This window comes from Babylonia areolata, chromosome 19 (genome assembly GCF_041734735.1).
Source record: "Babylonia areolata isolate BAREFJ2019XMU chromosome 19, ASM4173473v1, whole genome shotgun sequence".
In the NCBI taxonomy this organism is placed as follows: Eukaryota; Metazoa; Mollusca; class Gastropoda; order Neogastropoda; family Buccinidae; genus Babylonia; species Babylonia areolata.
This window is the reverse complement of record NC_134894.1, coordinates 63,372,531-63,386,565: the sequence shown is the minus strand read 5'-3', so window position 1 is coordinate 63,386,565 and position 14,035 is coordinate 63,372,531. Positions and strand designations below refer to the sequence as shown.

General features: G+C 46.0%; 1 protein-coding gene across 2 annotated transcripts in view; it reads right to left on the bottom strand.

Moving 5' to 3' along the window:
- Window positions 1-5,799: 5,799 nt before the first annotated feature.
- LOC143293924 (aldo-keto reductase 1B-like) overlaps window positions 5,800-14,035 on the bottom strand; it is a 13,258-nt gene continuing 5,022 nt past the window's right edge. For both annotated transcript variants that reach the window (XM_076605313.1, XM_076605312.1), the window contains 7 exons: window positions 13,597-13,680; window positions 12,864-12,980; window positions 12,110-12,222; window positions 11,398-11,479; window positions 9,908-9,991; window positions 7,137-7,222; window positions 5,800-5,952 (listed from right to left, as the gene is read on the bottom strand). In XM_076605313.1, the coding sequence (XP_076461428.1) occupies window positions 5,910-5,952; window positions 7,137-7,222; window positions 9,908-9,991; window positions 11,398-11,479; window positions 12,110-12,222; window positions 12,864-12,980; window positions 13,597-13,680 (609 nt within the window). In that variant the 3' untranslated portion in view covers window positions 5,800-5,909. The remainder of the gene's footprint in view (window positions 5,953-7,136; window positions 7,223-9,907; window positions 9,992-11,397; window positions 11,480-12,109; window positions 12,223-12,863; window positions 12,981-13,596; window positions 13,681-14,035) is intronic.

Here is a 14,035-nt window from a genome sequence, read left to right as displayed (position 1 = left end):
GCTCGTTAAAACTGACCCTGTTCAGGTGACTTAAATTAAGATTATAAATTCATCTTAAATAATCAACACTTCATTTTACACTCATTATAAAGTAGGCGTTGAGCTCTTTCTTTTGCAACTTATCCGATGCAAATCGGTTCAGTAATCATCTAGAAATCTGTCACTGAACACCTTGTAACAAGCTCAGTTCTCATCAGATTTCTTCAGATTTGTGACGATCTGCTCGCAAGCACACGTGACGGACTTTGTGGTCCGCAAAACTTGCATAAATTGGCACAGTGAATGATGAGTGGTGAGTGAGTTTTTGACCTTAAGGGTGTAGACGCCAATAGGTCGTTAAACTCCAATAGTAGATGAGTGGTCATTTCATACCTGGTCAGTCATCTGACCAGAGCCTGCTCTCTCTCTTGCTGTGTCGCGGGCAGTGTGTCGTGTGTGTCCCCACAACGGCTGACACTTCGCTACGTATCGCTGTAAGTACTAGTGTGTAGAATGTGTTGATTTGTAAATTGTATTATTCGACACAGTACTTGTGTTCATATAAGTATGTTCAGTTATTGCTATGTTCAGTTTATTCTTTGTTCAGTTATTGCTTTGACATGTTAGTCACAGCTCGGCTATGATTGATCTAGAAAATTGCCATGTCGTCATACGCTCGTATCAGTATTCCATTTGATTCTTAACGTCACAGTCAGTGACGTCTCTCGACACAGATAGTTTGTTCCAGAATGTTCTAGTGAGTGCGTAAAGTTCATTCACCACTTAATGGTTAAGCCATGGTGGTTCTTCACTTACTATCTGGTCTATCAGTTTGCCAATATTATATCTAAGCCACTGATTCTCTATCTTGTTTGTTATTCAGGTATTATCTTTCACACTAATATCAGTTGTACTGCTACAGTGTGCTCAGTACTCTAAGATGTGTGTAGTATTCTGCTGTTGTGATTTCAAGATAGTGTTGGATTAATATCAGTTATTGGTCAAAACCACCTGATATGTATCAGTCTGTTAACTGTAATTTAGTTATCATGCTCTCTCCTATACAGCTTACTCCAGTATAGTGCAACATGATAAACTGATTCATTTGAGTCACTTTGACACAGTATAAGCTTTATCTAATCTATACTGTCAGTGTACTTTCACCAAGTCAGCATCGCTTCAATCACTTTAACTGCACTATTTAAATGTATTAGAAATGTCATTTGATGTCAGCGTTTGGTCTTCACACATTTGCATTATGTTGTTGCGTATCCCAAACCCGAGTGAATAGTCTTTCCATGTGATATGTATACATGCGCTTTATTATTCACTTGTGCAGACATGTTGTGCTAATGACATTTGTTTGTGTCATTCCAGGCACTGTCTTCTCTTAGACTAGTTCTCTTCTAGTCTTCTTCTCTTTTTGTCTTCTCCTAGTTGTCTTCTTCTTAGTCTTCTCTTAGTTCTCGTCTTCTTCTTAGTTCTCCTAGATATCTTCTTCTTCTTAGTTCTTCTCCTAGTTGTCTTCTTCTCTTAGGTCTTCTCTTTTTATGTAAATAAAACAATAGAAAACCCCATTTGTGACTGGCCTCTATATGTTCCTGGCCTGTGCGTGGGATCTTGTCTATCCTTTAATTCATTCAATCATATTTAGTTAAGTCTTTTGTGCCGTACCCCCTTCAGTAACCACTCGGTACACGGCTACATATAAAAAAAGGTAGTAGTAATAATAATAATAATAAAATAATAATAATACTAATATCATCAGTATGGAGTGCAGAGTAAGTGAGACTGTAGTGAATGTTTTCTGTCACTCTCCAGCCCACCACCCATTGCATATTGATGAACCAGCATGACTGAGGCGTCAGAAACATCAAATAAGTCTGATGGTCAAGCCACTCCACCACACTTACTTACTGGACTCCAGGCACACTCAAATGGGCAACGTCATCGCTATCAATGGTCGGCATCAAGACACCAGAATGACTGTTTGTTTAATACAGTCCATTGGCCCAAAGTTTAAGCGAACACAAATTTTGGAGTTTATCAAGGACGAGAACACTGATGTTTTATTTTTGACAGAGACGTGGCTGAAAACTAGTGGCGATGAAGGCAAATGTGCTGAGTTCTGCCAGGCTACAAGCTGAGGTCCTTCCCTCAGGTCCTTCCCTCAGTTCCGCCAGGCTACAAGCTGAGGTCCGTCCCTCAGTTCCGCCAGGCTACAAGCTGAGGTCCTTCCCTTAGTTCCGCCAGACTACAAGCTGAGGTCCTTCCCTCAGTTCCGCCAGGCTACAAGCTGAGGTCCTTCCCTCAGGTCCTTCCCTTAGTTCCGCCAGGCTACAAGCTGAGGTCCTTCCCTCAGTTCCGCCAGGTTACAAGCTGAGGTCCTTCCCTCAGTTCCGCCAGGCTACAAGCTGAGGTCCTTCCCTCAGTTCCGCCAGGCTACAAGCTGAGGTCCTTCCCTCAGTTCCGCCAGGTTACAAGCTGAGGTCCTTCCCTCAGTTCCGCCAGGCTACAAGCTGAGGTCCTTCCCTCGTGCAACACGGGGTGGGGGACTTGCTGTCCTCTACCGTGACCATCTCCCCGTCACCGTCACCTCCACCTTCCCCTTCACTGTCACCTCCTGTGACCTGATTCACTTCACACTGACACACCCCAACATGTCCGCTTCTTCTGCCTGTACAGACCACCACCAAGCAAGCAGAACAATCTCCTGGACTATACATTTCTGACAGAGCTGCCAGACCTGCTTGGTTACTGTAACGTCCCACGTGGCAAGTCACTGGTGGTCGGCGACTTCAATGTGCACTATGACGTGCCCGCCGATCCACGTTTTGAGACGAGAGTTAAAAGATGCGAGGGAATCAGAATGACGGAGGTTATCAGGGAGCTTGTTCCACGTCTTTGGCGATTGAAAAGAAAACGATCTGTGTCCATAGGTCTTACTTCTGACGTGAGGTATCCTGAAAAGTCGAGTATCAGAGGAAGAACGGAGCTGGCGAGACGGGGTATAGATATGGAGGAGTTCAGAAATATCCTTGGGGCCAGATCCGTTGACTGCAGAAAAGGTCAGAGTGGAAAACTTATAGTCTATTCGATCAGAAACAGGCAACCAGTGGAGAGACTGAAGGAGAGGAGAAACATGGTCAAATTTAGAAGCTCTGCAAATGAGTCTGGCAGCGTTATTCTGAATTCGTTGGGATATTTGGGAAGGCCGGCCGTTGCAGTAATCCAATCTTGAGAGAACCAGAGAGCATACAAGTGTATAAACATAAAACAAAAAAACTGACAACGCTTCCTTTCGAAGCAGGCGATAGCCCCGGGAAACAGACACCGCGAGAGAGCGAAAGGAAATAAATCCTGAAAAACTGTCAAGTCATGTTACTTGAACTGATGATGAGATAAGACTCACGCTTAAGCCAAGTGTAGATAATTGGTACGTTGTTCAGTTTTTATCTCCCTTCCATCGTCACGGACCATTAGCAACAATTAAGGGTGGCAGTGTGTGTGTGTGTGTGTGTGTGTGTGTGTGGCTTTAACTGACCAGGAGAAAGAAATGATTGTTGAGTGTTGAAGGTTTGCACGTACTAATGACACAGACATGAAAGGTCACTGGCATCACTGACATACGTTGTTATGTGACGGGGTGCAAAGTGCACTATATAGTATGACTGGCAGAAATTTGTTTTCATGTATGTATGTATGTACACACACACACACGCACACACATACACACACATGCCAGACATAAAAGCCCAATTTCTGTGTGTGTGTGTGTGTGTGTGTGTGTGTGTGTTGTTGTTGTTGTCGTCTTCAGTTTAACGTCTTTCCACTTGAAGCGATATTAGACGAAAAAAAAACAAAACCTGGAGGGGGTAGGGGTAGTGGGAGGGGGAGGGGGAAGAATGTGTGTGTGTGTGTGTGTGGAGGGGGGGGGGGTAGGGGCTGTGGGAGGGGGTAGAAGTGTGTGTGTTATAAACGCCAACATCAAACAACTATAACGACTATAACAAATGTCCGATAGGACTACGCAGCAAACCTTCTGCAATAACAAATAACATATTGGAATTGTTAAAAACACATTCAAAAGACCTTTCGGTGAATTCTAGCAAAAAACATTTTAGATTTTGACATTCAAATATTACGTGGTTGCTAGAAATATGTTCTCCACATATGCAGCTGACATCTTTGCTGAACTTAGTTATAAAAGCGTTCAGCTGTATCATTTTTGATAATGTATGAATTTGCCTTAATCTGATTGAATTGCTGTATGTATTGGACTGATTGATAGTTCCCGGTTGTTGAACATTAATTACACTATGGTTCAAAGCTTTGCCGTTTTGCTGGTATAATTCCCTGAATTTGCTCCACGATGTTTTTTCTAGCAATCGATAACCCTCTTGTACAGACACAGGCACAGAAAGTTCTATGGTTCCCTGTTCGTTATTTGCACCTTTTCTTGCAGCCCTGTCAGTCCATTCATTGTAGAGAATACCAAGATGTGAAGGAACCCAGCAAAAAGTAATGAGAGAGAGAGAGAGAGAGAGAGAGAGAGAGAGGGGGGGGGCGTGGGGGGCGGGGGGGGGGGGGGGGGGGGCAAGAGAAAGATAAACAGAGAGAGAAAGACAAATGGAGAGATAAACACACACACAGAGGGAAACAAGTAGACCGACAGACAAACAGACGCGATACGTTATTGCATATTTGTTCAACACGAAAAACAACAACAACAGTAGCAACAACACGTGGAAATACCTGGATCACAGACTTTACTCATTACAAGCAACATTATGACCACTGTCTTTTTATACAGATCCTAACAGCGTCTACCTACCAACAGTATGAAAACATACACTATGACCTGTACACAAAAGCATTGGACATTTGAAGCCAGCATCAACAGACCAGTGAACAATGAACGGGCTGGGATGACTGATAAATGGACAAGAAAGAGAAATTACGATGATCACAGTAATACTCGGTGTATTAGTAATTATATCTTTACAGCTCCTAATCACACTGCATGTTTTTGTTTTTTGTTTTTAAATACGAAAATAAGCTCGCTGTGTGTGTGTGTGTGTGTGTGTGTGTGTGTGTGTGTGTGCGTGTGTGTGCGTGTATGTGTGTTCGTGTGTGTGTGTGTGTGTGTGTGTTCGTGTATGTGTGTGCGCGTGTGTGTGCGTATGTGTACATTTTTGCGCACGTGTAGAGTACGCATGCGCGCGCTTGTTTGTGTGTAGGTGTGCGTGCTGCGTGTGTGTGTGTGTGAATGTGTGTGCGTGTGCACGTATGTGTGTTGTGTGTGTGTGTGCGCGCGCGAGCACCAACGAACATGTGTGCACACGCATCCACGTTACATGCACGTATAAATGATACGGACGATTGTTGATCTGTGCCATCATACACATGGAATGTTGTATCAGAAACACGACAGAAATCTACCGGCCCACACGTGCTGTCTCTACAAAGACCATGTCACGTATATCTAAGACACAGTGTACAGCACAAGTCTCCTGTGTAGGTGGGCTTTCTGGGACTGGTGGACGTGTGTGTGTGTGTGTGTGTGTGTGTGTGCGTGCGTGCGTGTTGTTGAGTGTGTGTGTGTGTGTGTGTGTGTGTGAGCGCATGTGTGTGTGTGTGTGTGTGTGAGCGCATGTGTGTGTGTGTGTGTGTGTGTGTGTGTGAGCGCATGTGTGTGTGTGTGTGTGTGTGTGTGTGTGTGTGTGTGTGAACATCATACACAAGTGCTGGGTATTTTGTTGGCTCTCTGTACAAGTTTGTGCGTGTACATTTAACAGATAGATTATATATTTAAACGTATGTTTTAATGCTTGTGTGTGTGTGTGTGTGTGTGTGTGTGTGTGTGTGTGTGTGTGTGTGTGTGTGCCAGCTGTCGCCGTCGCAGCCAGTGACTGACACTACACGGCACGTCAAAAGGGGATCTGGAACGGGTACTGAGGGTGGGATCCCGCCCTGCAACACACACACACACACACATGCACTCACAAATACACAAACACACACACAAACACGAGCGCGCGCACGCACGCATGCACACACACGCGCGCACGCACGCAACACATACACTTACAGACAGACACAAACACACACACACACACACACACACACAGCCACGCACACACATACAAACACATGCACGCGCGCGCACACACACACACACACACACACACACACACATACGCGCGCTCACACACGCAAACAAAGACACACACAGCCATACACACGTACAAACAGTCTTATCCAAACACGCACGCATGCACACACACACACACACACACACACGCCAGACAAAAAAACCCAGTTACCATGCCGGCATTAGAAAACATCTGCTACTTTAGGTGCACCATGTTACATAGTGACACAACCCGAATAACATATGTGACCACACAGTTGGCACCACATGTTATATATAATGTACAATGATAGTCCAATCTGCGCACGAAATGTTCGCTGACAGATGGGGCAGACAAAGACAGGCATATCATTGTCAGGGAGCTTGTTTGCCCGTGACTTTCTGAACAGCTGCAGCAGTCCTGTTGGCCTCGCACAACCTGGCGCCTTTGTGCACAGCAGCGCGCCATTTGTCACGGTCCACTTCAGATTCCTCCCAGGAGTCAGGGTTGATATCAAACGCTTTCAGAGAGACTTTCAGAGTATCTCTGAAGCGCTTCTTCTGACCTCCGTGTGATCTCTTCCCTTGTTGCAGCTCGCCATAGAAGAGCCTTTTGGGCAGCCGATGGTCTGGCATGCGCGCCACGTGTCCAGCCCAGCGAAGCTGGGACTGCATCAGGATGGTGAAGATGCTGGGAAGGGTGGTTTTTGCAAGCACCTCCGTGTCTGGGGTCCTGTCTTGCCACTTGATGTTCAGTAGCTTCCTGAGACGTTGTTGTGTGGAAGTGGCTCAGCTTCTTGGCGTGTCGTTGGTACACTGTCCAAGTTTCGCACACATACATACGCACGCACACACACACACACACACACACGCGCACACGCACACGCACACACACACATGCACACACGCACACACACACAGCTATTCACACACACACACACACAGCTATTCACACACACACACACACACAGCTACACACACACACACACACGCACGCACGCACACACACACACAGAGCACTGACATGTGGTGGAAGGTAAAGAAACGGTGGTCACAGCGCAGCAAGTCAATGTTGGCCATGTCCTCTGCTGACAGGTTGAAGTCAAACACCTGCACGTCACACATCACAGGACAACATCAGTGTCAGCGTCACATCAAACATCACAGGACAACATCAGTGTCAGTGTCACATCAAACATCACAGGACAATATCAGTGTGTGTCACATCAAACATCACAGAACAACATCAGTGTCAGTGTCACATCAACACCACAGGACAATATCAGTGTCAGTGTCACATCAAACATCACAGGACAACATCAGTGTCAGTGTCACATCAAACATCACAGGACAACATCAGTGTCAGTGTCACATCAAACATCACAGGACAACATCAGTGTCAGTGTCACATCAAACATCACAGGACAACATCAGTGTCAGTGTCACATCAAACATCACAAGACAATATCAGTGTGTGTCACATCAAACACCACAGGACAACATCAGTGTCAGTGTCACATCAAACATCACAGGACAATATCAGTGTCAGTGTCACATCAAACATCACAGGACAACATCAGTGTCAGTGTCACATCAAACATCACAAGACAATATCAGTGTGTGTCACATCAAACACCACAGGACAACATCAGTGTCAGTGTCACATCAAACATCACAGGACAATATCAGTGTCAGTGTCACATCAAACATCACAGGACAACATCAGTGTCAGTGTCACATCAAACATCACAAGACAATATCAGTGTCGTGTCACATCAAACACCACAGGACAACATCAGTGTCAGTGTCACATCAAACATCACAGGACAATATCAGTGTCAGTGTCACATCAAACATCACAGGACAACATCAGTGTCAGTGTCACGTCAAACATCACAGGACAATATCAGTGTCAGTGTCACATCAAACATCACAGGACAACATCAGTGTCAGTGTCACGTCAAACATCACAGGACAACATCAGTGTCAGTGTCACGTCAAACACCACAGGACAATATCAGTGTCAGTGTCACATCAACACCACAGGACAACATCAGTGTCAGTGTCACATCAAACATCACAGGACAACATCAGTGTCAGTGTCACATCAAACATCACAGGACAACATCAGTGTCAGTGTCACATCAAACATCACAGGACAATATCAGTGTCAGTGTCACATCAAACATCACAGGACAACATCAGTGTCAGTGTCACATCAAACATCACAGGACAACATCAGTGTCAGTATCACATCAAACATCACAGGACAACATCAGTGTCAGTATCACATCAACACCACAGGACAACATCAGTGTCAGTGTCACGTCAAACATCACAGGACAACATCAGTGTCAGTGTCACATCAAACATCACAGGACAACATCAGTGTCAGTGTCACGTCAAACATGACAGGACAACATCAGTGTCAGTGTCACATCAACACCACAGGACAACATCAGTGTCAGTGTCACGTCAAACATCACAGGACAACATCAGTGTCAGTGTCACGTCAAACATCACAGGACAACATCAGTGTCAGTGTCACGTCAACACCACAGGACAACATCAGTGTCAGTGTCACGTCAACACAACAGGACAACATCAGTGTCAGTGTCGCATCAAACATCACAGGACAATATCAGTGTCAGTGTCACATCAAACATCACAGGACAACATCAGTGTCAGTGTCACATCAAACATCACAGGACAACATCAGTGTCAGTGTCGCATCAAACATCACAGGACAATATCAGTGTCAGTGTCGCATCAAACATCACAGGACAACATCAGTGTCAGTGTCACATCAAACATCACAGGACAACATCAGTGTCAGTGTCACATCAAACATCACAGGACAACATCAGTGTGTGTCACATCAAACATCACAGGACAACATCAGTGTCAGTGTCACATCAAACATCACAGGACAGCATCAGTGTCAGTGTCACGTCAAACATGACAGGACAACATCAGTGTCAGTGTCACGTCACACATCACAGGACAGCATCAGTGTCAGTGTCACGTCAAACATCACAGGACAGCATCAGTGTCAGTGTCACGTCAAACATCAGTGTCAATGGTGGAGAGAGAGAGAGAGAGAGGGTTGGTGAGATAGAGAGAGAGGGGGTGGAAAGAGTGTGTGTGTATGTGAGTGTGACAGAGAGAGAGAGAGGGAGATAGAGAGAGAGAGAGAGAGAGAGAGAGAGAGAGGGTGGCTGAGACAGAGAGAGAGGGGGTGGAGAGTGTGTGTATGTGAGTGTGACAGAGAGAGAGAGAGAGAGAGAGAGAGAGAGAGAGGGTGGGTGAGAAAGAGAGAGGGGGTGGAGAGAGTGTGTGTATGTGAGTGTGACAGAGAGAGAGGGAGAGAGAGAGAGAGAGAGGGTGTGTGAGACAGAGAGAGAGGGGGTGGAGAGAGTGTGTATGTGAGTGTGACAGAGAGAGAGAGGGAGAGAGAGAGAGTGGGTGGGTGAGATAGAGAGAGAGGGGGGTGGAGAGAGTGTGTGTGTATGTGAGTGTGACAGAGAGAGAGGGAGAGAGAGAGAGGGAGAGAGAAAGAGAGAGGGAGAGAGAGAGAGGGGGGGAGAGAGTTGGAGGGGATATGGAATGGGGGAGACGGACAGAAGACACACAGAGAGAAGAGAGAAGACAGCCAAACACTGAGACAGAGGGACTGAGGTCAAGAGAGAAACATTGCAAACTGAACAAGTCTGGAAGGATGGGGCTAGGGATTTGTTGAGACAGAGACAGAGACAGAGACAGAGAGACAGTGTCCATGTTGAGACATGAGTTGACCTGAAAGTTCTCCTTGATACGGGAGTGTGTGACGCCCTGGGCTACCACCATGATGCCTCTCTGTATCAGGTTCCGGATCAACACCTGTACACACCACACCTGTACATTCATCACACCTGTACACACCACACCTGTACATTCATCACACCTGTACACACCACACCTGTACACACCACACCTGTACATTACACCACACCTGTACATTCATCACACCTGTACACACCACACCTGTACATTCATCACACCTGTACACACCACACCTGTACATTCACCACACCTGTACACACCACACCTGTACACACCACACCTGTACATTACACCACACCTGTACACACCACACCTGTACACATCACACCTGTACACACCACACCTGTACATTCATCACACCTGTACACATCACACCTGTACACACCACACCTGTACATTACACCACACCTGTACATTCATCACACCTGTACACATCACACCTGTACACACCACACCTGTACATTCATCACACCTGTACACATCACACCTGTACACACCACACCTGTACATTCATCACACCTGTACACATCACACCTGTACACACCACACCTGTACATTACACCACACCCGTACACACCACACCTGTACACACCACACCTGTACATTACACCACACCTGTACACACCACACCTGTACATTACACCACACCTGTACACACCACACCTGTACATTACACCACACCCGTACACACCACACCTGTACATTACACCACACCTGTACATTACACCACACCTGTACATTACACCACACCTGTACATTACACCACACCTGTACACACCACACCTGTACACACCACACCTGTACATTACACCACACCTGTACACACCACACCTGTACATTACACCACACCTGTACATTACACCACACCTGTACACACCACACCTGTACACACCACACCCGTACACACCACACCTGTACACACCACACCTGTACATTACACCACACCTATACACACCACACCTGTACATTACACCACACCTGTACATTACACCACACCTGTACATTACACCACACCTATACACACCACACCTGTACATTACACCACACCTGTACACACCACACCTGTACATTACACCACACCTGTACACACCACACCTGTACACACCACACCTGTACACACCACACCTGTACATTACACCACACCCGTACACACCACACCTGTACATTACGCCACACCTGTACACACCACACCTGTACATTACACCACACCTGTACACACCACACCTGTACATTACGCCACACCTGTACACACCACACCTGTACATTACACCACACCTGTACACACCACACCTGTACATTACACCACACCTGTACACACCACACCTGTACATTACACCACACCTGTACACACCACACCTGTACATTACACCACACCTGGCATTGCAACCCACGAACGAAGAAGAAGAAGAAGAAGAATAGTTTACGAACTGATGACCATTGTCCTGCAGTGTACTGTGACTGACCTGTGCCGGAGTTTTGCCGTACTTCTCTCCTATCGTTTTCAACACAGTCTCCTCCAGGAGAACTGGCTCCCCTTCCGTCACCCTGTGAACAACAACAACACTACTCCTACAACAACAACTACACAACAAAAACAACAACGCAACAACTACAACTACACATCAACTACTATTACTACCACCACTACTACTACACAACAACAACAAATACAACAACAACACAACACAACTACAACTACACATCAACTACTACTACTACTACCATCACTGCTACTACTACACAACAACAACTAGAACTACACATCAACTACTACTACTACCATTACTACTATTACTACTACTACACAACAACAACAACTACACATCAACTACTACTACTACCACCACTACTACTACACAACAGCAACAACAACAACACAACAAAAACAACAACTGCTATTACTGAATGGTATATGCATAACGCATGTTTCTGAGTAAATTTATTCTCAGTGTGCTTGCAATCACACACACACAGCACACATACACACACAAAACACACACACACACACACACACACACACACACACACACACACACACACACACAGAGAAAAAACACACACACACACACACAGAGCACACAACACACTGACATGTGTTCGGGTCTTCCCGGAGAGCCGAGAGGGGCACACACACACACACACACACACACACACACACACACAGAGCACACTGACATGTGTTCGGGTCTTCCCGGAGAGCCGAGAGGGGCAAACGCCTGGAGAAGGACATGTCTCTTGTGACAGAAGTCCTGCAGTTCCTTCTGAGGCAGGTAGGCGTGGCACTCCACCTGGTGGACAGGACACAAAGTCTGCTGTTCCCGTGTTCATGTCGCTCTGTCTGTCTCTGTCTGTCTGTCTGCTGTTCCTGTGTTCCGTTTGTCTGTCTCTCTCCCTGGTTCTTTTTTTTCATGTATCTCTCTCTCTCTCTCTCTCTCTCTCTCTATATATATATATATATACGGGCCTGGATTTAATATTTGTTCTCTCTCTCTCTCTCTCTCTCTCTCTCTCTCTATATATATATATATATATATATATATATATCCATACACACACACACACACACATACATATATATATATTTGTATGCATATGTATTGTGTGTGTCTGTATCTATGTGTATGTGTATGAGTGTGTGTGTGTGTGTGTGTGTGTGTGTGTGTGTGTGAGAGAGAGAGAGAGAGAGAGAGAGAGAGAGAGAGTGAGTGTGTGTGTGTGTGTATGTGTGAGGGAGAGAGAGAGAGAGAGAGAGAGAGAGAGAGAGACAGAGACAGACAGACAAGGATAGACAGACAGACGGACAGACAGAGAATCAGACAAGATGCAGCCTGTCTAAAGGGACGAACAAAGGGAGACTTACAAATGTACATCATTATCATTATTGCTATTATCATTATCATTATTACTATTATCATTATTGTTATGGCACCTGGTTGAGGACAGGTTTGACCGTGGCCACAAAGTTGATCAGGTCAGTCTGCACAGAGTTGAAGTTACTGACCCCCAGACTCCGTATCTTGCCCTCCGACACCAACTTCTCCAGCGCCTGGTGCGAACAGGGGCACAGTGGTTAAGACGCCGATGGGCGGAGAGAGAGAGGAGGGGATAGAGGGAGAGGGGGAAGGGAGAAAAAGAGAGAGAGGGGGGAGGAGGGAGAAAGAGAAAGAGAGAAACGGGGGAAAGAGAGAGAAAGAGAAAGAGAGGGGGAGAAACAAAGAGAGAGAAGGGGGGAGAAAGGGAGAGAGAGAGAAAAAAAAAGAAAGAAAGGGGAGGAGAGGGAGGGAGAAAGAGGGTGGGAGGGAGAGCGAGAGAGAGGGAGAATGAGAGAGGAGGGAGGGAAGGAGAGAGAGAGAGAGAGAGAGAGAGAGAGAGCGAGACAGAGAGAGAGAGAGAGGGAGGAGGGAGAGAGAGAATAAGAAAGAGAGAGGCAGGGAGAAAGAGAGAAAGAAAAACAGAAAAAGGAGAAGGAGGAGGATGGAAGGAGAGAGAGAGGGAGAGAGGGGGGGAGACACAGACAAAGAGAGAAAGAGAGAGAGGCTGAGAGAGGGGAGGGAGAGAGAGATAGTGAGAGAAGGGAGAAAAAGAGAGAGAGAAAAAAAAGATAGAAGAGAGAGACAGAGATAGAGAGACGGAGAGAGAGAGAGGGGGGACAAGTAATTCACCTTCCAGGTTTCAATAAGATCGTAGTTTTCCAGTTCAAAGTTTTTGTGTTCGTCCAAAGGAAACAGGTTGCCATCTCCACGGTTCTGCAACACACACACACACACACACACACACACACACACACACACACACACACACACACACACACACACACACACACACACACACAACACACACACACACACACATACACACACACACACAAACACACGTGAACATTATTCATCAATATTATTCCTACCATCATTGATGCTGCATTTGCATTGCCATTGTCATCGTTAATGATGTCATTGTCATAATGAAGATCAACCACCACGATCATAACCGCAATCGTAACAATCATCAGCACCACCACCACCACCACTACCACCACCAGCATCATCATCAACATCATCGTCACTATCATCATCACCATCCTAACCATCACTACCACCACCA